Below are 25,618 nucleotides of genomic sequence, written 5' to 3'. Positions count from 1 at the left end.
AAGGTGTGCAGTATTGCAGGTATGACTCAGAAGGAATTATATGTACCATTGTATTCAGTCACATTTACCATATGGGCACTCATATGGTTCCATCAAAGTGCAGAGAAAAGCCTTGCCATAACTTCACCAAGAGACTTGGTTATTTGCACACTGGTTTGGGACTGAGGATTATTTACATGAAATCCAAGCAAGAATAAGGAGGCATATGAGTGAAGTTGTTTCGTCTAGTCCAGGAGGTAAAAATCCCTTTTTGTGAATCAAAACCAGTTACATAAAACCATGCTTATTAAGCATATCTTTCAGGTTTGCGCAATGCATTAAGATGTAGAATTTAACTCAGAATGATGTCAGCTGCCCAAAGACCATATTCAAATTCTCTCTTGATTAAACAGATGCTGTAAAACAAAGAGAAGTCTTCAGCCATAACTATGCTTACAGAAAGATAACATTAAGTGACCTAGTACCAGCAGGTGACTATCAGCATAAAGTAATAGTAAAACAATAGTACCAATATAGTAGAAACACATAATATCCAGACCTTTGAGGAAAAACTGCTTCTTTTTAGTTATTTCCTGAAACTAGACAGATTATTGTGTTTTTTTCATCTATACTGTCTATACTTTTCCTTACATAAGTTTGTATCAGAAATGGTGTGGTCAGCAGGACTAGGGAAGCGATCGTTCCCCTGTACTTGGTGCTGGTGAGGCCCCACCTCAAATCCTGTGTTCAGTTTTGGGCCCCTCACTACAAGAAAGACACTGAGATGCTGGACTGAGTTCAGAGGAGGGTGATGAAGCTGCTGGGGCATCTGGAGCACAAGTCTGATGAGGAGCAGTTGAGGGAACTGGGGCTATTCAGCCTGGAGAAAAGGAGGCTGAGGGGAGACCTTATCGCTGTCTACAGCTACCTGAAAGGAGGTTGTAGCATGGAGGGTGTTGGTCTCTTCTCCCAAGTAACAAGTGATAGGACAAGAGGAAATGGTCTCAAGTTGCACCAAGGCAGGATTAGATCGGATATTAGGAAAAATCTTTTCTCTGAAAGGGTGTCAGGCATTGGAACAGACTGCCCAGGGAAGTGGTGAAGTCACTATCACTGGAGGTGTTTAAAAGATGTGTAGATGTGGCGCTTAGGGACATGGCTTAGTGGTAGACTTGGCAGTGTTAGGTTTATGTTTGGACTCGATAATTTTTTCCAACCTGGATAACTATATGATTCTATGATTTTGAATACAAATCAGTGGGGCTCATGGCCTATATTTACCAGTTTCAGCCTATTAGAACAGCAGTGAGCAAGATGTAGTTAATAATTGTACAAATCCTCAGACCCTAACACTAGGACTGAAGCAACAGTGTTGGTGCCATACACTGTCACCTACTCATGTACAGTTCCCTGCTGCTCTTGGCTATTTTTATTTTGGTTTTATTTCAGTCATTGTTAGTGGAACAGTGTTAGTCTGCTTTAGTTAATGTTCTACAACTCTGATCTACTTGTTGTTTCAAGATATGTGCAGAAGTTGTTTATTTTGCCCTTAGATACCCTTTGTAATGAGATGGGGAAAAGTAGATTGAGGCAGGCTCACAGAGTATCTTTTTTTGTAAGACATGTATTGACTGAAAAAAACAAAAGTGCACGCAAATGAGAAGAATGTACCACACTGAGGCAGTAACACTTTGTAAAGATTTCTTTAGTTTTTAATGGATTGCAGAAGATGACCTGTGTGTTGAAGATTTTAGTCTTTTGTTATTTGGGAATTTTCTGAAATCAGAAGTCCAGACTAGATCTATAGTGTCTCTTGAAATCTGTAATAAATTCTGACTAACATGCCCAGTATATTTGTCATGAACTTAGAGGTTTTTTCCTCTCTTTTTTCTCTCTCTCTTTTTTTTTTTTTTTTTTTTTTTACAGTGTGGTTTTAAATGGTGCTAGGAAGGAATTTAGAATCAAAACCAGTGCAGTTCAGGATCAAAATATTTTCAGAAAAAAAAATCTATTATTGCTACAGCAAAAATAAAATCTACTTTACATAGTTTTGGACTGGAGAGGAACTGAATCAAAGAGAAGTTAAAAAAATATATTTTTCTTTTGTTTGAGAGCTGAATGCTGAAAAATGCTCAAAGTAGCGTTGCCCATAGGTTCCTGGGTAATCCCATTTAAATCACAAATATAACTTTCAGGTACGGATTGCTTGTTTCTCCTTTCATGTTCTTTATATGGCTTCAGAGGATTCATAGAAGCCATGCGATATTTAACTTGGCAATATGCACAATACAGAGGAAGGGTTTCTCTAACAAAGTTTGACAGGCATGACGTATCAGCCATTTTTTTTTCAATATGCACAGTATTTCCGTAGTCTGTTTTGTGACAGATGTTGGATATATATTCTAAATTTAAAATTCCAGTGATTGCTACAAGATTCATCTGCACCAAAGGGATGGACTCCTGTCAGGAAAAGTGAAAAGCACAGTCAGAAGTACCCTACGTACCTCCCGTTTGAGCTTCATGATCCTAAGGGTGACACACAGTCTTTGTCCCTTCTCCTTGCCCTTCTGTTTCTGCAAGCCTCCTCCTCATGGTCTGCAATGGAACAGGATGAACACCCTGAATGGCATAATTTTCTTTCCTCACACTCCCCATGGATCCCTTTTACAGTCAACTAACCTGCAGACTTCATCCATCCAACCTCTGTTTCACTGCTACGAGCACCTGTCAGGGAAGTAAATGAAGGAAAGCAAAACAGACCATTGCTGCCAGCATGCTCTGTGAAGGTTTGTTCCAGCCTGTGCCAGCCTGGGCAACATTTCCCCTTGAAGTGGTAATGGGCGTCCAGGTAAACTCATCCACACCCTTTGCCTGACTATGACTCACTGCAAAAAAACCCTGGCATCACACCAGGCCAAAACTACACATACCATGTTGCCCAGCAAATCCCCTACTTCTGTCCCAAACTCTCGTCTAGTCAAGGGAAGGGAAGGCAATGATTTTCAGCACTATGAATTCTTTAGAGGGGAGAAACTACTGTACTAGAAATTTTTCTCAACTACATATAAAAAAATCAAACAATGAATTATTTTCATGTGGTTTTCTTGGCTTTGGGTGTTTTCCATGTACTGATTATGGTGTTTGCATTCCACAAAGTCATATATATTTTAAAATATATTTCAGAAAATGATCTTGGTTGGTTTTCAAGTCACAAGAGAAATTTCTTGCCTTTTCTGGGTATTCTCTGTTTAGCAAGAATGCACTTAGTATACACGGATAAATTATGGTAGCCCATGGGAATCAGTGCCATATTGTGCAACTCACACAAACACCCATGGGCTTGAAGAGGAAAGCTCTGTTTGTTCAAGAACAAGATCTGGTACTTCTCATAACAGGAGGTCATATTACCTTGAAATGCCTCTGGCCTTAGATTGCCTAATAAATAACATCTGTTCCCATAACAACTGCATCTTCAGCGAGAGGGATGGGCTCCATGGCATGACAGAAACAAAAGTAGTCCACAGGCAGTCCTGTACCAAAGGAGCAAGCAGCCACCATAAGAAACCTCACTTAGGGCTTGATTCAAACCCTACTGGAGCCAATAGGAAAGAGTCCAGCAAATCTCAAGGGGTCTTGGGTTCGGAAGCATGGACACCCCTGTCTCTGCTCATGTAGTGGTAGTAATATTAACAGTGATAATATATGTCATTTGAAACCAAATGTTTTCCAGCCCTGTACCTTCTCAGCAGCACACAGAACAAAACATGGTTCACTTTACAATCATACTGATGCAAGCAAAGAGAGATTTTACTGGAGTAAGTGGTAGCAGGCAAGTTTCTCCATAACTAATAAAGCTGTAACTGTCAATGTAATTTGCAGTCCAGAACTACCAGCCTCCTCATGGCAGGAAAGTTATGTGCAAAGAGAGATCACTGGGAGAGGGACTCCTCTGGTTTGCTTCCATTCAAAAGTCGGCGGCGAAATCTCATTCCTAACAAGTAAATTTAGCTTTAGCTCTCATACAGCTCCTTGCACTGGAAGTAATAAAATCAAGGGAATATTTACTGAATTACCAATATTTCCACAGGAACTGGACAAAAAAATCAGCTGGAGAGACTTAGGAATAAAGTTAGCTGGGAGATGATTATTTGGTTTGACAAGTTTTAAGGTTTTAAAATTAATTCTAATTCTTCATTGGTATGAAAGCAAAACCTCTGAACCTTTTGTCAAAATGAATTTGTAGAGAAACACCTGTTTCCTTATCATAAAGTATAATTTTTTTCAGCTTTGATCCTCATTCTTTTCCCTTCTTACTACCCCTCTCACTCTCTGTCACCAGAGGTAGCTGCAGAGCCCTGGATCACAAACTCTTTCAGCTGAAATTTTTCTTGAAATCGATACAACTCTGTGAGTTATTTTGTCTTTTCATCAAACATGCATTCTGTCAAGAATGTTCATAAACAATTTTGCTTGGGAGAAGTTCTTAGCTTGCCCCAAAAAATTGATATCTTACACATCTAGCTGGGTAGCCAGCTGCTCAGCTGTGGGGCTTTGGGTAAAAAAACACACAGTGAATTGCTGAAATGACAGCCCTATATATTAAAGATGTCTGGGCTATTCTCCTGTCTATTTTTTGCACTGAGCATAAATTCTGTTCTGTTCTTCTCAGCCTACTCTTACTGTACAAAGTACATATTTAATTAAAACATTCTTCCTCATAGTTTTGTTCTCTTGAACCTGATCCCAAGGATTTTAGGGATGTACCTATGAATAGATAGTAGGAAAAAAATGTCTGTCTAGCTTTATGTTCCTCTACTTATCCATGTGTTCACTTCAACATGAAATTGGCAAAAAAATTTTAGCTGTTTTTGAAAGCAAAGTCAAATGCATGAGCCCCACCTTCTGACAGTTGTATTTCTTCAAGTATGTTTTTGTAAGATTACAAAGTTTCTTCAGTCAGAAAATCTTTACTCTGGTATAGCACTTTTACTTTTCCACAGAGACAGACTTGCCTATTTTTCTCAGGGGTCAGAAGGGTTTTTGCTGTTGTGCTGACATTCTGAATCGTCATCTTCCTTTTGCATCTGAAAGAAAAAATGCATTGATGAAATGACAGTGAAAATGCATTGCTCTGTTGAAGTGACATGGATTGTATACATCTGTGCATCAGGAGGTCAGTGACAGAAGCTAAGGGAAGATTCCTTAGTCCCTGGTGTATGGAAGAGCCAAGCATGAGTGAATTTTTTGTCTTCCTTTGATTGCACCCCAATTTTAGAAGCTTTGTCTTGAATAAATGATGCCTTATGGGTGGGGAAAAAAAAGGAGGATATTCCAATTAGAAACAGTCTAACTTCTCTGTCACATCTGGCCTTCATGCCTCTATAATCCCTTGAGCATAGCTTATAAATAATGAGTGCTCAGAGACTGACTACAATTTCAGTGCATTCTGTTGACTTCCAGGGGATGCACAAAAGGATTGTACATATCCTTAAGGCAAAAGCATGTTCTGTTTTCTTAGTCTTCTATCAAATATATATTGCTAGTAGTTTAATTATTATTTATTGAGTACTACCACTAGGCTATATAGAGCACAAAAATAATTGCTGTGTATAAGCAGAACAGATTTTTATTTGTTTTGTTATCCTGCTATCCATTTCATACCTTCTGTCATAGCTTTATATGTTACAGGTTAAAAATAGTGTGATTTGAAAAAAATGTTGGAAATACAAGCAAGTAAGCATCAAGAGATAATCTCATCATGTTAAAAAAAGCCCCACCAAACAATGACCCTTTTTCCAGGTACAATTAGTCAGGAGAATATAAAAACCCTAATTTAATCTCACTGAAAAATTGCACACATCTAACTTTAATAGCCAGGTGCTCAACTGAGGTAAGTTTTCTAATTCTATTGACTTCAACAGTCCTACTCTTTTTTTGTTTATTGGCACACTAATAACTTTAGATTGATGTAGCGCCAAAATCTTTGCAAGTGTTGACAAAAAGAGTAACTGCAGTGTTAGAAAATTAGAGGGAGACGTGACACAAACTTGTTCCACAACCCTCACAGAAGTGTACACAGGTGGACCATGAAGGAAATATGGAAACATTAGTCACCTTTGTGGGATTTGACTCCTGGTAAATCACATCTTCACCTTGGGTTGTAAGAATGGCATACACTTAGGACTGGATTTTTTCATTGAGAATAGGGTTTGAAATGAGCAATGTGAACTATTTTGTTTGTAAGAAATAAATTAATATGCGGGTCCAGTTCCAAAATTTTCAAGGCACTATTATTTTTATAATAGGACAAAGAGAAAAATGCATCTGAGCATTTAGAAATCTAGATCTGGGTTCAAATGTTGTGTCTTTGTCACATATTTAGAGGTATCGTGTTGTTACATTATACTGAAGTGGATATTATATGTTGCAAGGTGTTTGAATTAGTCAAAGCTGAACTGGTCCTTCTGTACACATCTTCTATATTTAAACTCTTTTGAAAAAGGTTTTTTCTGTGATCCATTTCCTAAAGGCAAAGGGACTAATTTCATGATGGTATCTGTTTTGTTTTCTTTCCTCCGCAGGCTTAAGTGATAACTGAGTAACCTGTTAGCTGTACAGAAATGAATAACTCAACATACATAAACTCTTCCAATGAAAATGTGATGGCTCTGGAGAGCCCCTATAAAACTGTGGAGGTGGTCTTCATTGTCCTGGTAGCAGGGTCTCTCAGTCTTGTCACCATAATTGGGAACATCCTGGTCATGGTGTCAATCAAAGTCAACAGGCATCTACAGACTGTCAACAACTATTTCCTGTTCAGCTTGGCCTGCGCTGACTTGATCATTGGCATCTTTTCTATGAACCTCTATACCCTCTACACTGTGATAGGCTACTGGCCCTTAGGGCCTGTGGTGTGCGACCTCTGGCTGGCTCTTGACTACGTGGTCAGCAATGCCTCTGTAATGAACCTCCTCATTATCAGCTTTGACAGATACTTTTGTGTCACCAAGCCTCTAACATATCCTGTCAAGCGGACCACTAAGATGGCAGGCATGATGATCGCAGCTGCATGGGTGCTCTCCTTCATCCTGTGGGCCCCTGCAATTCTCTTCTGGCAGTTCATTGTGGGAGGGAGGACTGTCCCAGATGGGGATTGCTACATCCAGTTTTTTTCCAATGCTGCCGTCACTTTTGGAACTGCCATTGCAGCCTTCTATTTGCCTGTTATCATCATGACTGTCCTTTACTGGCAAATCTCTCGAGCCAGTAAGAGTCGGATAAAGAAAGGGAAAAAGGAAACTGCCCAAAACCAAGATACAGTTTCCCCGAGCCTTGTCCAAGGCAAAATAGTGAAACCAAACAATAACAACATCCCGACCAGTGGGGATGGGTTGGAGCACAGCAAAATTCAGAATGGAAAAACCACTGGAGACACTGTGATGGAAAACTGTGTTCAAGGGGAGGAGAAGGAGAGCTCCAATGACTCCACCTCTGTCAGCGTGGTCGCTTCCAACATGAAAGAGGATGAAGCTGCCAAAGATGCTAGCCAGGCTTCTGCCTCCCAAGACCATCTCAAAGTGGAGAACTCCAAGCTGACATGCATCAGGATAGTCACCAAGTCCCAAAAGGGAGACTGCTGTGCCCCGATCAACACTGCTGTGGAGATCGTAGGTGCCAATGGGGATGAGAAGCAGAATAGTGTAGCCCGGAAAATTGTCAAGATGACAAAACAGCCAGCCAAAAAGAAACCACCTCCTTCTAGAGAGAAAAAAGTGACAAGGACTATTTTAGCCATTCTCCTGGCCTTCATCATCACCTGGACCCCATACAATGTGATGGTGCTCATCAACAGCTTCTGTGCATCCTGCATCCCTGGCACTGTATGGACCATAGGTTATTGGCTCTGTTATATCAACAGCACCATCAACCCCGCTTGTTATGCGCTCTGCAATGCTACGTTTAAGAAGACCTTTAAGCACCTTCTTATGTGTCATTACAAGAATATAGGAGCTACGAGGTAAAAATAAGAATAATAAAAATAATAGTGAAAAGGATGAAGAAGTTCAAAATTAAATCAAAAAAGTACAACATGCCATAGCACTTTATGATCTTCTATGGAACGTGCAATCCAGAATGTTAGTGCAAACACTGACATGGGGCATCACCTCCACCCCTGAGAACTACAGTTAAAAACATTTTTTTAAATTATTGAAAATAAGTCTCGAGGACATGAGGATATTTGAAAAATTATTCAAGTGTGTGGACTGGAGGCACAATTCCTTAGTTTCTGAGAGTATTCTGCAGAAGGGCTTTAGAGTCTACAATTTTTTGTCATTTTATGTGAAATACTTGTTCTTTTTTTTTTTTTTTTTCTGTGTCTGTTTAATATGTGTTCATCTAGGGAAAAATAGTGGAATTTTAACAATAACTGTGTGGAAGAGGCATAGGAGTTTGGAAGATCTGTACATAATCCAGATGAATCATGGTATAAATTTTCTGAGTCTCGAAGTTGTCTAAAGTTTTATTGTCACTGTCATGTGAGAAGCTTAATGTTAGGTAAATCACGCTAAAACTTATGTTGCGTATGACACTACCATTTCCAAAACTGCATCAGTTCTGAAATTTTACTTATGGTCAACATGGAACCATTGTCTAAGATGCATATCATTTGAAGTCTGCCACTTGTCCCCTTCTATGGGATTTTGTTCTGTGATTCCTTCATCACGTCAAGATAAAAGTAAAAAAGACAGTCTCTTCCAGATTGCTACATACCAAGACTATTTCAGCATCTATGTAAACCAAAGCTTTTAAGACAATTTTATTCACTTTGTTTGTCATATAACATCCACCCATGGATTTGTCTTTTACCTCCATCAGCCTTTTCTTCCTTTTTGTACCTTACTTGTCCAGGGCATGAAGACTGAATATCGAAAGAAGTTGTAAATTCAAAAGTCTCATCCAGACAGTCACCATGATGGCCAAACAAAGGGCCTCAGTTGAACAACAGAAACAAGGTTATTACTAGGAAAACTGAGGTTACATCCTTTTAAAGTTGGATGTATGGATGAAAAGGTATGCTGAGGCTCAACAGAATGATTAATATTAGATGACTATAATCTTGACCAGTCAAAAGATGATTCACACTCATCTATTGAGGAAAAGAATTAGATGGACTGATGTGCCCACACAGATCAAGATCTGCCTAAGCTCTTAGTGTGAAACCGGGGTCCCTCATAGGTATATCCTGGACAAGATGTTTACTTTGTGGAACAGATTTGGCTGCATTTCTTTTTGTACCAGCTGGGAGCAATATTTTCACTGTAAACCAAGGGATAATGCTAATAAAAAGGCAGAGGGAAAAACAGTAATTACACAAAACCAGATACTGAATTAATCTTGATAGGGGGCTGGCAGGGGTAAATTTCACATATTATCTGCTACTCCACATCAGCTCAAATTCAGATTCCTTCTGCCTGGCAAAGAATTTTCTACTTCAATATCTGGTATATATTGTAGCACAACTGAGCACTGTGTGGATAGGACAAAGTATATCAGATTACTGAAAACAGTAATTGTCTGTGAGTTATGTGTATTCTAGTTACCTCCTTCCTAGTAACTCTAATTTCCAGGCCCTAGTGAAGGTACACCTACAGATTTTGTTACCCAAAAAAAGTAGTTTACTGCATAGAAAGTGTCCCAAGAGACTGCCTTCTGGAGTGAAAGCCACTTGCCAAATAGGACACAAAATCATTCTGTTATTTCATGCTACCACATTAGAGTCTTCCAAAATGCATTTCAAAATAGCTACCTTCAAGATTACAGTGAAATTAATCTTACAGACTTAAGTTTTACATTTGACAAGCTTATTGGAACACAGTGTCAAAGCACTTTGGCAATATGACAATTTTCACATTTCAAAGTACAAGTTCCTAGCAGAAAGTGAAAATGAGGAGGATTAAACTGCAGTAAATTAAAGCCACATTAAACTCAGGATTAACGTGTCTTAGTATGAATTCATTGATTTTACACTCATAGTGATTTTGCCCTAATATATCTAAGTGTCTCCATGCAGCCAAGGATCCAATTTTGCAACCCTTACTCATTTTGAGTCTTATTTACTATCACTATTTTCATCTTCCTGCTTGTAAGAAAGAATGCCTAATGATAAGGCTTGCAAAACTGAGAGCTGCTTGTCTTTCAAAACTACATTCACTGGGCTTATCTTGACAGGACAAAAGAAAGATTTACATGATCATTTCTAGACCATTTCTTCTCCACAGTATTAAAAAATCCAGATGAAAATCAAAGATAAAATGAACTGTGGTCATTTTAAAATCTTACTTCGTTAGAAAAGTTTCATAAAAAACACACCTGCTTCTTTCTTTCAGCAAGTGCTGGGGGTATCAATAGTACAGATGTTCAAATTGGGAAATAGCGGTTTGTATATTCTTATTTAAACTTTAATTCCAGTTTTCCATGAGGTATGCAAATTTTTTATTCTGACCTTTGAAGCTGTCACTTGTTCATAAATTATGAATTCCTCTAACTAAGGACACTTCTACAGGTTAAGAAGTGCAAGATATAGATTACAATTATACTTTTTCATCACATGATCTGATGACACTCAAAATACCATGCAGAAAAAAAAATATTTTGGGGCCAGCATTCATGAAACATAAAAGAAAAACAAAACAAAATAAATCTTCAGTTTGAAGCTTTCTGGCACTTTTTCCTAGCACCACCACTGTATTTGATGACATGAGGTTATGATGCTTATGTTTGTTTTATAGTATATTTAAAAGGTTTGCAGGATACACAATGCCATGTGTTTCTGTCTTGTACCAGTTTGATTAAAAAATACTTCCGTGGTACATCCATATTTGCAGCCAATTAAACAGTGTAAAAATAGACTACATAATGCACCTCCTCATTTACACGCAGTCTTACAAACACACCCCAACATGGTTTATATGCACAGCAAATAATATATAACATCCAAGATATTGCATGGGAACCTGTCCATGTTGTGCTTACTGGCAGCTGGTGGCAGGTGCAGAGCCCTAACTTAAACACTGTTTAACCACTGTTTAACATGACACTGTTTAACCTCTCCCAGAGGCAGAGAGGGCTCAGAGCCTTGTCCTGAGACACTGTGAACCTCTTGAGTCTTCAGCTGGTTGTGGCTCAGTAAGACAAAAAGAGGGATAATATTTGAGAGCCACAAAATAGTTTGTTGTTTTGAACATCTTTTGAGCTCTTCTGTCTTTCCTTTGTGTCCCAAACAATGTTCAGCAGGTTTCACTTCCCTTCTGAGTGATAGTTCTGCAAGATGTAGATGTCGGTCGTGAAGAGCAGTGCTCCCTGGGTATCTTCTCCAGCTTCCCTGGCTGTCACCTGTGCCCCGTCACCCCCAAGGCCCCTGGCGGCCCTGCTGCTGGTGCTGCCACGTCTTCACCTTGAGCTTGGCCAGAGGATTCTAGTGGCACGTCCACACCACGTGCTGTGCTTGCCATTTTGTTTCACATAGAAAATGAGCAAGCTGTGCAGGTGACTTACAAGAAAAACAAAACAAAACAAAACAAACCCTGCAGCTAGCACTTTTTGCTTTCTCTTTTTCTTTTTAATCATTTCCAGAAACAGGCTAAAGCTGAAAAGCCCAACCACCCCTTAACAACAGCCCTGCTGCAACAGGATCTGTCAGCTCAGCAGATCCAGGGGAGTGACTTGTTCTGTCACAGGCCAGCCCTACCTTCACTCTCCAGGGAGAGAACGACAGCCTGAAGATATGCCAATCCAACTGGTACCTTTTCTGAGCATTCAAGTTAAAAAAGGGAAAGAGAAAGAAAGAGAAAGAAGGAAAGAAGAAAGGAAGCAAGCAAACAAGAAGCTGAAGTTGAGAAATCTATTTTCCAGTGAGGACAAAACCTGAGAAGAATGTCTGTCAGCCTTCTGTTTGGGATTTCAATTTGATTTGCTAGGAATCATGTGGATCCATTCAGAGATACCAAAGTGTTTAAACATCGCCTCATGGAAAACAGTCCAAAGCCAACAAACACATCACTATAGGTCAGATTTTCTTTCTTTTTTTTTTTTCCTCACAAATGATCATGGGGAAAAGAGTGTTCAAATGGACCCCAGGGATCAGTTGCTTCAAAACATGAAGGGAACAAAAGCAAATGCTACATCTAACAGCTCTCTGGCTTGTATTTTTCTGGTGGAGGAAAACATAACAACAAGAGGAGGTGTCTCTACTGAACATGGCTGTAGTGAGAACAGCCCACACACTGGTGAGGAAGCCCTCAGGGTGTCCCAGCTGCTCCTGGCCATTCTAGCTGGGATAGGGGCAGGAGAAGATGATAATTTTTTTGTTGTTGTTTCATCTCCTGTTGGATTCAAACATATCCATGTGCCTGCTTTGCAGTGAAGCTTGCTAGTAAAAACTCACTGTCCGCTTCCGTGTTTTTGATTGATTTTGATAGCTGTCCTTCATTCCTATGGATGTGACAGCTGGCCCAGTGCTGCCTGCAGATACAGCTCCTGGTTTCTCCTGTGATGCTGAGGTAGCAGACTTTGAATTTTACTCCTCGACTGGAAGCAACTCTCCTTGCCACTTCTGTTGCCCAAACCTGATCCTGGTACCAGACTTGAAAGATGAAATACGTAAAGCATCCTCACAGCCGTCACATGAGGGTGGGAGTACCAGTAGAGAGTGCTGCTGATACTGTTTTCCATTCCTCACGTTACAATCATTCCTAAAAATCTCTGGTTCTTACAAAGCCAGGTTCTTCTTGTGAGAAGCTAAATCTTAGGTAAGAAACAGCACGAAAACACTCTGGTTCTGGGACTGAGTGGTGTTTGCTAAGAGGTAGTGGGTTTGGAGTCTAATAGCCTTTGATATTTTAAAGATCTCCTCCTGGATGGCTCTGTACTCTCAGCTGACAGTAGTGCAAGTGGCAGAAACTAAGATTAAAAGAAGTAAGCTTTTTTTCACCCCTGGGTCTACATGTATTTTATTTAACATGCCTAGAGACCCTTGCTAAGGATATGATTTCTATACAGTATCGCTTTTGTTGTTCTTGTATATCATGAAAAGCTCTAGACTTTTAAGAAACTTTTTTTTTTTTTTTTTTAATTTACAGAAAATCTTTCCCTGAAGAAAGCTGATAGATGGTCCTTAATTTGCTGTGGCTTCTTTTCTCATTTCTCTGCCTGTCTTTCCTCTTTTGTCACAGTCTTAACAAAAAGCTTTCCTTCCTCACTTTAACAAGGATTTTGCCTGTGTTTCAACTACAGGTGTGCAGTTCCTCTTGCCTTTCAGGCACTGTGAATGCTGGCATTCAAATTCTTTAACCCATCCAAAATGCTGCCTTGCCTAGCATGCAAATCCCCATCCACTGAAGCCCAAACTACTATGCGGAGTGACAAGTTCCATAAATCTTTTCTGCATGGCTTTTAAATTGAAAGTGAAAAAAAACCTCTCATATGAAATAAAGACAAATCAATTCTCTTCTTCCCCAGTTTTATCATCTCCATATTAGAAATAACACCGGACAATGGCAAAGAGTTAACTTGTAGTGGAATATCATGCAGCAACATGCACAGATTAATTTCATGCCCTGTGCAATGTTAAGGCAGCCCTCCTTTCCCTTGAATCCCCTTTCATTCCTGTGCTTACTAGCAGAGTATTCAGTGAGAAACTAAGTCTAAGAATGTAATTATAGCAAGGCTGTGTTGGACATGAATCATTTACCACAACCAATGCAATCATTCCTCCTATACATTTACTGCCCTCCTTTTGCTATGGGCTCTTTCTACATTGTGGAACTACTGGGTTACAAGAGCATATCAGTCCTCCCAGGCCTCATATTTCAGGATACTGGGTGGATTTGTTATATACACTTCTTTCCGGTATTAACCAAATAAAGAGAAAAAAATTCTGGTGTGTTTTTGCCTTCCAAAGCTCTGCATAACCTGAAAAGTGCCATTAGGTAACAACTCTTCTTCAACTCTTCAGTTTCCTTTTTCTTTCCTTTTTAAAAATTTCAGTTTGGTTTGGTTTTTTTCAACTGTACTTGCTAAGAAGCACACAGAAACTTTTCTTTGAGATGTCCCAAAGTTCTCTGACTCTCTGTGAGAAGTGGCTGTGGCTGGTCCATGAGTCAGTGTGATCACAGTCCATGCTACAGTGGCCTTTGGAAGGAAGGATTTTCCTGGATGTTAAATGTTTGGACTGTCTTACCTGACAGCACTGAAGAAAGCACAGGGAGACGAGCTTGGCATACCCTGACTTGCGAAGGGACAGACAAGGTCACGGTCAGATTACTTGTCTGCTCCACCCAGCTCATGTAGGTTTGGGCATGGGATGGTTTTCTGCCCCCGCTGAAACTCTGTCTGTACACCTATACCCCAAAGACAGCCCTTCTCTAAAGCACATCATTGTAGCAGTTGTAGTAATAATAATAAAAACACTGGCAAGAGTGCCACAGTTGCCAGTAAACAGACTTCCTTATATCTTATCCCTTAATTCTGGTGTCACTTTGCAGAGGTGGTTGGTAAGTTAGAGACTCACAGTTTGTAAATACCTTTAGATAGTGTGTTTTAATATGACCAACACCATATCTTGACTGTGTAAAAAATAATGCATTATGTGTAATACTATCCAGATAAGGTTATAATGTAAATATATCTACAATGAATGTCCAATTACTCTTCAAGCTCTATGTATGAGGAAGAACCTCATCTCTTCTTGAGACTTTTTTTAACTTATGGGTATGGAAAACCTGTTATTTATTTATACAAAAAAAACCCAACTGCATTCTTTTCTTCAAAAGAAAATACTACTGCAAGAAAGAAGGCAATGCATTATGTGTATGTGATATTCAAAATCATATGGTAAAATCGAGAACTGAGGACCTTACAAGTCGGGGACTGGTCAAATTCTTGATGCCGTACATTTGATCTCATATAAATAAGATAAGCACAAGTTTATGGTTAGCTGTGTAAAGCTGACCCACTTGATTGTATATACATTATAGATATATATTTATATATACTGTATAGATATATACATATTATACACAAAATTCATACAGTGAAAGCAAAGTTTGATAAAGTCATATTAGCTGGGAATTTGGATGTAATGTTGTGCTCCATTTGGAAGAAAAACATCTGTGTTATTCAACAACATTAAAATATGTTACACAGGATGAAGGAAGAAGGTGCTTTACCAAAACAACTCACGAAGGTCTGAGACAATGAGGGTTTGAAATATTTTGAGGACACAACTAAAATTACATGCAATATATGTGTATGTACTTCTGCTGAGTTGTATTTCTAGTTAAAGCATTGCATTAAACAGTGAATTATAACAATAATAAAAATGGGTTTGTATGTGGTATCTTTTTTTTTTTTTACACTGAGTGAAATACCCTGTGAAATATGAAACTGAAATAGTAAGTGGAGAAGAGTAGTTTCCCTACAGTAGCCACAGGGCTGTGGGACTGTCTGTAGTAATTAAAAGAAAAAATTTAACTTTCTTTTCCCTGGCCTTCTTGGGAAGTCTGAAGTTCAAGAGAGGTCTTGAGTACCACTTTACTTGTCCTTGTCTTGTCCACAGCTCTATTCCTCCCTCAGTTCACCTTCTCTGGTGACTCCGCATCTTTCAAAAGATTTCACCTTTAACTGCAAATTCCCTTCAGCAAGCTGACGAGGCCTTCCAAGAAGACATCCCTTCAAATATTTCTGCCATCCATGTGTTAAAATGGAATAGGTAAGAGACTTTTGTAGCCACCTTCATATCAAAGCAAAACAAATTTTTAGTTAATTATGAAGGGAGATGGCACCACTAACAACCAAATGTATTTTGAGCAACCTTTGCCTTACAAACGCAAATCTAGCTGCATGGCATACCTAGAAAGCTTCTGGGAATAGGAATAAAAGACATAGGTTGCATATCTTCAACTCCTCAGGGTCTCAAGATTCCGTGTCACCCCCACTTCAGGAGCAGATAGGGCTCAGATACAGCAGAGGAAGCCAGTGGTAGTGACTGAGCACTGTCCATGCCCAGGTAAATCTGGCTTTTGGTGCACAGTCAGTCTAGCAATTTGACAAATGATTTAAGAGTGGGACTCTTGGGCATAGTGGGTGCATCAGCTCTATCAGGATCAGGAAACTTCAGCTCAGCCACTCCAGAATGGAAAGACGTAATTTCAGTAAGGTGGTCTACACTGACTTACTTTGTTCTAATTTTTTCCTTTGTTATTATTTGAGGATTTTTACTGTTTCCACCTTTTCAGGTTTTTATACCTATGTCTTCTCTAAGGCTTCCCACCACTGCCATTTGCTCTGGTGTTTCTTCAGTCCAAGCTCACCTCCAGCCATTTCACTGACTTCCTGTCCATATGCTTTCCACAATGAAAGCCAAAAGAGTCACTTTTTCACCTGCCTTTTTCTCAGAACTATCAGATAAATTTATGTGTTCGAATATATCCTTTGCTTGCCCTGTATTTAGGTCCTTTGCACTCTGCAACACATATACTCTACTGATAGGCTGTAAGGTGGGAAAATACTATTACATCTCTATTATAGATGATGGTCTAAAGCCACTTGTCAAGATCACAATAGAGGCAAAAGTAGGTAACTGAAGCCGATTTTTCCAGGACACAGTATACTTATTTCTGATTAATCTCTTCTCTTCAAAGAGATTACCAGTTTCAGACCCTGCTATGCTAACCATCACATCACAGACCACATGCATAACTCAAATTGTCAATATGCAGTCCAAATAATTGTCTCTCACACACACTGTAACATCCTATAATTGCCAACATATGGCATCAGGAGGGCTTCAAGATGCCAATGATGAGAGTTTTAACAGATGGAAGAGGTTTCTGCAAATACTAGGGTTAGCTTCCAGATGGGTGGAGTTGCCAATCCCATTTGCAGCACAGCATAGCAGGCCAAGACTTTATCCCCTGCTCTATATATTTTGGAAAACAGAGTCTGAAAAAAACCCTTTGTACAGCATGCACAGTTTTGGATTTGTGTGTGTATTTAAGTTCACTTAACATTAAGAAAGCCTACAACTAAGGGTACCTGTAAATTCAGAGCACTGAAGCTAAACTTTTGTCTTCCCAGACAAGGTTTAGGTACATTTCACTGACCACACATATTTTGAAAACTTTGTTGCCAGAGTTGACTGCACACAGGGGAAAAGGGACATGGCTGGTGGCAAACTACTCATGTCCCCGCCTAAGCCATACACTCAGACTCACAGCTTTGCTGCTGGGCTGTCAACAAAGTCACCTTTTTTCTTTAAAAGAATAGAATTACACTCAAGCACAATGAAAATTGCCACCTCAACCGCCACATACAGCCAGTCATATTTGCAGTTAATGCAATATCTAATAATATTAATCCTCTCCCCTCTGGAGAGGCACCTTTAGACAATATGCCCCAGACCAGAAGTATATTTATTAAGTGGTTCCCTCTGAGAGCTTTTATTAGCAGAAAAAATTGTAAAGTGTAACTACCTAATTCTCCCTGAGTTCTGGCAACACCCTGAGAAAATCAATACAGAGAAATGCTGCTACTCTCTAAATCCATTGACTTTGTTTCTGGCCTTTTGACAACCATTATGTGCACCATCTAGACCCAGGAACCTACTTGGCAGCACTAAGAAATTGACTTTGCTTCCTTCTTCTCAATGGAGCTTGCCAACCTCATTTCTACTGACACACAGAACCAGGGAGAATAATGAAACCAGTAAGAATGATTTCAAAGAAATGGAGAGACAAGTATACCTCTTTCCTTATGTCCTCAATCAGTGCTCCATCTTTCCCCCTTCTTTCTCCCATCCCTTGTTCCTTCCTCCCCCATTCTTGTCTTCCTCTCCTGTCTCTGAAGTGTTTCAGCTCTCCAGGTTTTACTCTCTCATTAACAGTTTGCTAAAGGTGCTGAATGAATCACTATGAGAGCAAAGACTTTGGCTTAAAAATGTGAAGCAGTGTAGCAGGGAAGGAGGCAAGGAGGAATGCCTCAAAAAGCTCTTGAGTTAATTCATTTAAGTTTAGACCCTAAAGGCTTTCCTAGGCTCCCATCATAATCACTACTATGATTTTGCCTGCAATTGAAAAAAACATCAAGAGAAGGGCTGAGCGGGGGTGATTGGATCCATACGGCACAGGAGCAATATTCCCAAATGGAAGCATTACTGGTGGCAGCTGCACCAAATCATTTTATGGGAGTGTGGGCACAAAGGGTCTGTAGCATTGTAAAATTCTTCCTGCTAAACTGCAGAATAAAAAAGAATAGGGAGCAAGGTGAAAGCAGTTACATCCCTTCAGCACAGAAGATATAGCTCAGCTCCTCTTACAGATGGGAAGACTAAGAAGTGCCAGTAGCCAAAAGGAGCAAAATCTCTCTGTAGAAGTCACATTCTTTGGCATAAATTAAGATACTCCTGGGTTGTCTTGCCAGGCTGTCATTCTGGGTAACAAGGGCTAAGCTACTGCCAAAGATTTCATGTGTTACAACAGGAGAGTTAGACTTCAACTTTCCTGCCAGGAGCCAACAGATAAGGATGAGAGCAGAAGTCAGTGTACACAGGCTTAGTTATTAAAATAGTGGATGTTCTATAGAAAGTATAAACTAAACATTTCAAATACAGACAGATTTTATTAAGCTGCATTCCTAAAATGGAAAATAAAGAACCCAAAAGTTTCCAATTATTTTAATTAATATATTTTTCATTATATGTATGGAAAATTAAAACTCTAATTTTAAATAAGGGAGGGGGAATGTCTTCTGTTTGGTGGATTTCACATCGTGCTGAGAAGGTGTGAGCTAGACAATTACAATATAATGGAGTTGGTTGAGAACTTTCCAGTGAAACTTTTTCCACTGTAAAATACTTATTTGTTAACTTCTGTTTGTTCTTTTGTTTGTTGTTTGGTTTCATTTTTAATAGGATGCAGCCAATTTCAATGGATTGCCTGCTTTTGAAATGTTCTAGTGAAAAAAATCCAACTTGTCTTAAAATACTATCATAACTTTTTTTTTTTTTTTTAAATCCCGTTTTTGGTTCAAATACCTTCCATTCAGGAAGCATAGATACAAAAAAATAATCAATACGAAAAATGAAAAGACTTTTACAAAATGTATATTGGTTACCAAGTCTTACTTGGGTGGAAGGAAGGAGGTCATAAAACTCTTCAGATATTGACTGTCCAGCAAATTTTTTTAGAGAGGAAAAGGAAGCATCCTCTCAGTCACCTGTTCATTATCAGTTTCATTTGTGCAATGGGCACAAGAGCCTTAATCTGCGATCACTGGGCATACAACAGTGTCTGTACAGGTCAGGGAGCCATTTATTAGAGAAAATACCTCTTAGGCCTGTGCTTGCAACATTGGCCTAAAATCCTATGCAAACCTTGTTCTCCTCCATTGCTAGCTTGCCGCAGGAATGTTTTGGGTGGTCAAGCACAGGGTGTCAGGGCAGAGCATTGGAATCAGTCCTGCTTGGGCAGCACCTGAAGAAATTGTCTATAACAGAGCTAAAAATAGATGTTGGTGACAAAGCCAGCCGAGTACTGCTACTCAAACACCTCATTGTAAATTCACACAGGGCCAGGGAGAGGCTGTATGACTTATGTGCAGCCTTGAGCAGAGGACAGCAAAGAGACACACTATACTAAACCAAGCATAAGCCAATATCCATAGCACTTCACAGAGGACAAAAATGCGCATGTTTTTTATTTTGGGCATGTTTGTGTCATGCTCCAGATAACCAGTGTGATTATGTTTTTATAAACACTTACAGAAATGCTACTCTATTACTTCGAACCCTACAAATGGGAACTATTTAAAAAAGGGAGAAATATATATTTTAAAATATAAATTGTAAAATTTATAAAAAAGGTCTGCAACCCCTGTGCAGACACAGTTCAGAGTGGAAAGGGTTGAAAACTGAAAATCAAAGGTGTTTGCAAAGCAATATGAAGCCACGGCAATAAATGAAGATGAGGCACATCATGCTTCATCTGTCAAAAGTAGGGCATCCTCCTAGGGACATCGTAGAAACATAATTTTCTCTATAACAGGTTCCTTATTTAAATGGGTTGAAGGCCTCTTTGGATACACTTGTTTCTGCCTATTCTGATAAAAGCGAGAGCCAGGGGGACTATCTCAGAGACCTTTTGAACAGTTACAGTAAAATGAGATTCTTCCCAGCCCAGGTGTGCACAGCCCTGGGGCTTCAGTCTTTGTTAGATTTTATAGATGCAGCTGTAATAATAAGTATAGTAACAGGTATTATACTGGGAAAAAAAAATACTACTTAATGATTAATTAGTTGTTTGTAGTTACAGAGTCACAATCTCAGATGTACTTCTCCTAACATGTATTGCACAGTGGACAAGATAAAAAATAGAGATGGGAGGAAAGGAGTGAAATCCCTTATGCAAAGTTGCAAACTGCATGAAGTGAGAAAAATTTAATTGGTTCTTATGCCTTTGCTCTGCATCCAGAAGTATCTTTACATCCCTCTGGGAGAACACTTGGTTCTTATAAAAGCTACTGCTGATGCTGTGATGTCCAGTTTTGCATGTCCTTGAACACAGCAGAGCCACCTTTGAGATGTTTCCCAGGGGCATAGGAGAACAGTCTTATTTCCTTGCTCTGATTGCAGTGGTCACGGCTGGCATGGAGCTGCCCTCCTCATCCTCCACAAAGGCTCTTCAAGTGAAGTGAACAAAGAAATACTACAAAGAACTCCGGCTTGGTGCAGTGCAAGCTGAAAAGAGCAGAGCAGCACTGCTCTGCTAACACTGTCTGACATCCCCATCATGTTAGCTCCTCTCCATCACTCCCGATTAGCATGCATCTTACCGAAGGTGCTGGGAAAGTCACTTTGCAATAACATTACTGCATATGAATACTAACCTGAAATGAGAGCAGCCTGACAAAGGAATCTGCTAATCTGATTGCAAAGGCCTAATGTGACAAAGCCCCAAAGGACGAGGAAGGGACAGGCAGCAGTTTCCATGCACTTTTTCCATTTCCATCCTCCCCTCTCTCTCCTTCTCTACGTTTTATGCAGAAGGGACAAAAAATAACAGACTTGGATTAAATTCTATACAATCCACTGCATTTCCTGTTATGCTGGACACTTAGGTTGTGACTGCAATGGATAAGCAATAAATATACTAAATAATCAAAAAAATTCCATCCTTGGTTGTTCATAGCCAGGAGAAGCCCTGAGACTCTAGTTTAAAGTAATTTCAGTTGCATAGCCTATCTACTGCTATATTACCTTTTCCCTGCTCTTCAAAGTTATCTCCTCCAAGTGGCTTATTTTCCATTAGGTTATGGGCCTAATCATGAAACGGTAATTCCTCAGGAGCCCAGATAATGCTGATTATCTTCTAATGAGATAAAGTGCCTCTCATCTCTAGGTCACTGCCTTGAAAACATCTCCAGCTCCTCAGTGGCTAAAAGTGATCACAGTCTGTTGATGACAAAATATGTTAATGGTGGTGGCTACTACTTCCACAAAGCAAAACACTTAAAGGAAGAAGCTAGATGAAAATATATAACTTAGGAAGGGAGGGCTATGATTTTTACCCTTAATTTCTGCTGGTTTTCAGCAGGTCAGCAGCTCATCTGAAATAAATTCAAAACTAACCTTCAACCCAGGGCAAATATAAGCCGAGTAACTACTACTTAATGTATTCAAAAATGGAAACAAACAAACAAAAAATCAGTAAAAATGAAAATTTCATTTAACACAATTCCATCACTTATTCATTGGGTTTTGTATGCATTTCTATATGGTGTTCTGGCAAATCAGTGGAAGTCATGCACCACATAACATAAAATTTAAAAAAACAAAACAAAACAAAACAAACAAACAAACAAACAAAAAAAAACCAACCAGGATATCTCATTTCATAAGATGTAGAAACAATTTTTTGTTCCAAGCTTAAACAAAATGAAATAAAAATTTCCTAGTTTTCCATGAATTGAAAACTATATTTCAATGTCTCTAATATTTGCATGCCTTCTTCATATGCATATACACAGATATATGTACAATTAAAAATATTTTTGAGTCTCATTGAAAAAGTTGAAGACCGGGGTGTTGACATGCTGGATATTATACAAAAGCAGGCACAGAAGCTGAAGTATAAACTATGTAACTACCATCTCCTTACTACAATCATTTCTTTCAAGATTCATATTTAAATTTATATTTGATGTAATCGTGCAGTGAGCATGGTTTCATCAGACGGAAAAAAGAAATCTACAATTTTAAACCTCAGGAAAATGCTGAAAAGCTGTACTGTTTCCCTGTATGGAGCACAGATTTGCAGTCCATTTTTGTTCTGTTCCTCATCTGGGAGGAGGTCGCTCAGCACCAACACCCAGGCTGTCTTTCATGCCTGGTGCAAATGTGCCTCTCCAGACACCTGGAAACAATGGACCCTTGTAAGGGTTTATGCCAGGTGAGCAAGGGCAAGAAAGACCCTTGTAAGGCAAGAGGGGAGCCCTCCACTCTGCACAGCCCAAGTGCCAAATTCCATGCACTGCCCTGTTTCAGGAGCACAGCTCTATATATTGATCAGCACAATACAGCTGTCCACCCACGTGGTTATTAATGGATAATAAACAGCTCAAGCACCCACAAACAGCATTTTTCTTAGTAAACACCAGCCTGGAATCAATTAAATAACAAGAAGGGCTCTAAGAAGTACCATCAGTTGAAAAAGTTATTACACTCTCAGGATGTTTCTCTGAAAACTCCCACGCACAGGAATCGGATGTCAAATGCTGCTGTGTCTCAGTCAGGAGCTTTGAGCAGGGTCAGTGCCCCTTGTGGGCACTATGAGGTGCTGAGTTGCAGCCCTGTGCAGAGTGATCAGCTACCCAGGTTCCTCCCTGTTTAGCAACCTGGACTGACTACTGCATGATCTTCAAGAGCGAGAGAGAAAACTAGAACAGCCTGAAGGGAGAACAGAGAACAAAGCACAAAAAAAAATTATCTACAACTGGCTTCCAGTAAGGAGCAAACCCTGTTTGCTGGCCAAAAGTCCCCCAAATATTGCATATCTTCCAAGGGAGGTATGAGCAAACATGCACTGTCCTATTTTCATTGCTTCATTTAATAGGTTACTGTTGGTATGTGTAAAAAAGGCAAGTATACCAAAATACCGAGAAAACTCAGCTGATTTTAAGACCTATGCAACAAAGAACTACATAGATATAACATCCATGTTCAGGAAAAAGCAAGACAAATGTTATTTTCCTGGTTGTTTTACTTAGCAATAAACAAGTTATTTTAAGTAGCCCCACCTAGGTTCTATAATGTAAGGCCACTTCCATTCTGGCTTCATCACATTTCTCATACTGAGATTTTAATGGGCACATCAGAATGGAAAGGTGATTGATTTCAGGTCATCAGTCTACAGCAAGAGGAAAAAGTGAGCAAACCTCTTCAGCAGAAGTGAGCAATACCAAGCAGGTCTCATTTCCCTTGTGCCTATACTTCTGACATAAGAAACAAATAGTTCAGAAGTTTCAGAAATAATTATAATACAGGGAGACAACAAAACACACCCAGCTTACCTAAACTTTTGGCCAAACAGACAGAGGAGCAACCATACAAAATGATAGAAAAAAATATTCTACTTAAATGAATAAGAACTTGCATGGTAGCTGAGCAAGGACTTTAAGTATACATGTATGACTCTGAGTACGTAAGTATTGGCTGCAGGTTCCCTGTGTAGTAGGACCACAGGTGAAGGATTAGGTAGAGGACTGAAGAAACATCCCTAGTGCCTAAATATCTGCAGCTGCATTGCCAGAGCTGTCTCTGCCTTCTGAGTGCTGACCAGAGAGGCTCCCTGTTCATTCCTGAGCTCTGCTGAGACCCACAAACTCATAAAACAGTATTCCACTGCCTGTCTGGCCTGAGGCAATACATGTTCTTGAAGCAAAACTCCCAGTTGGGCTCTGCTGAGTGATCCACTGTTAGTAGTCCTCTCCCATGACCATGGCACTTGAGCAGAGCATGTCAGTCTGGGCTCCCATGCCCCTGGAGTGATGAATGCAGAACAGTGCCTCCCAGCCATGCTCCACACTGGCAGTGAGATCCAGCCATCAGCAGTGTCTCCTCATATCTCCTAGCTGAACTTTTCCCCCTTTCCAAGGACTAATTAAATCAGTCTGGAGTAAAAGAATGACTTCTTACCCACTGGATACCTGAAATTAGGATACTCGGCTGGGGCAGCAACCCACCAGCACCGACTTTAGTTGGGCCACCCACCAGCACTGACTTTTCCCCTTTCTTTCAGTGCTTCAACCACAAATTTAGGTGGTTGCTCTGTTTAGCCCAATAAGCAGAAGAGCTTTAGATGGATGAGTTGGTCTTACAGGTTCAAATGGAAATTGGATGCTTGAATCTTCTTGGACATGACAGATGGGGATGCAAACCAAGGTTTTATGGAGCTAGGCAAGCATTTCTGGACCACTGAAGTATTGCTTCAAATCTGAGAAATGGGCAGCAAACTGGGACAAAGTTGCAGCAAACTGGGACAAAGTTGCAGCAAACTGGGACAAAGTTGCAGCAAACTGTAGCAAAGTCACGGCAAACTGGGACAAAGTCTCATCAAGGAATACAAAGCAGAAAAAAGTGTTCAATTTTATTAAGCGCTCTTATTTACCTCACTATCTCCAGTCAACCAAAAAAAAAGCAGCTCCTTCCCAGCAAATCAGCTTTCAGGTCTTCTTCTCCCAGGAACTCAGCTCCTGAAAAAGGGAGCTTTTCAGGGCCCTTTTGTTGAAGGGAAGCATGCCAGAAGGTCTGGCACTGCAGTGCCTAACTTCTTATGCGGCTCTGAGTTTATTAATGAGGTAGATGGATGTTTTGAAGGTCTGCATCTGAACATGTCCCAGGAGGTCCATTCCTATCCATGACAAATATTGGGAGCAATTCAAACACAATAGTATAACCACAGCAGTAGTCTAGAAAAAAGTTAAGCTTTCTTTCAGTGCTCCAAGAAAGCAGTATATTCCTCATGACACATTCATCATTACAAATGTGTCTGCAGCTGAAAATGATCGTTGCCTGTTGTTTAATCAGAGAAAAATGCATTGCAACAATAAATCATTCCCTTGGAGGAGTTTCACAGGCAACTCTCTCAGCTGGGGACCCCAGGCTGTCACCCAGGATGCTTCGCCACCCGTCCAATGCTTCAGGCTCTTGAAATCAGGATCCAATGGGGTTTCTTCTCTTCAGCCTTAGAAGAGGGATGTTTTGTATGCAGCTCTGCAACCTGCTTTGCTAGCCAATCACAAACACAAGGTAGGCTAATAAGAATTACAAACAGAAACAGGCCTGATAGCGGAGATGATGAATCAAATCAGGTTTCATTGCTCAGCACTTATTTTTTTTTCTTAAATTAAAATGAAGCTCTTGATCTCACCCAACTCTTCCCAGCCCTTCCACCCTTCCTCTTTCCTCTTCTACCTCGGGGAAAGATCTACTGGCAACCCTTTGCCTTGTGCTGAGGGGCACAGGCTTCTGGAGTCACAGAGATGCCAGCAGTGGTGCTCTCACTGTGCAAGAGAATGCATTTGAACT

The 25,618-nt window shown here is 39.9% G+C and overlaps 1 protein-coding gene and 1 long non-coding RNA gene across 6 annotated transcripts in view; one reads left to right on the top strand and one right to left on the bottom strand.

The window, feature by feature from the left end:
- Positions 1-15,359, top strand: part of CHRM2 (cholinergic receptor muscarinic 2) — a 108,605-nt gene extending 93,246 nt beyond the window's left edge. For 2 of the 5 annotated variants that reach the window (XM_065065072.1, XM_065065750.1), the window contains 2 exons: positions 6,561-7,996; positions 11,614-15,359. In XM_065065072.1, the coding sequence (XP_064921144.1) occupies positions 6,600-7,996; positions 11,614-11,650 (1,434 nt within the window). In that variant the 5' untranslated portion in view covers positions 6,561-6,599 and the 3' untranslated portion in view covers positions 11,651-15,359. 5 annotated transcript variants of the gene reach the window in all.
- The window catches only part of LOC110363484 (uncharacterized), a 79,742-nt gene that overhangs the window by 15,784 nt on the left and 38,340 nt on the right, over positions 1-25,618 (bottom strand). The window contains exons 6-9 of the long non-coding RNA XR_010467627.1: positions 4,879-5,063; positions 3,388-3,509; positions 2,659-2,703; positions 2,484-2,574 (exon numbers count right to left, since the gene is read on the bottom strand). This is a non-coding gene — a long non-coding RNA (uncharacterized LOC110363484). The remainder of the gene's footprint in view (positions 1-2,483; positions 2,575-2,658; positions 2,704-3,387; positions 3,510-4,878; positions 5,064-25,618) is intronic.

Source organism: Columba livia, chromosome 1 (assembly GCF_036013475.1).
Source record: "Columba livia isolate bColLiv1 breed racing homer chromosome 1, bColLiv1.pat.W.v2, whole genome shotgun sequence".
NCBI lineage: Eukaryota > Metazoa > Chordata > Aves > Columbiformes > Columbidae > Columba > Columba livia.
This window is presented reverse-complemented; position numbering and strand designations above follow the sequence as displayed.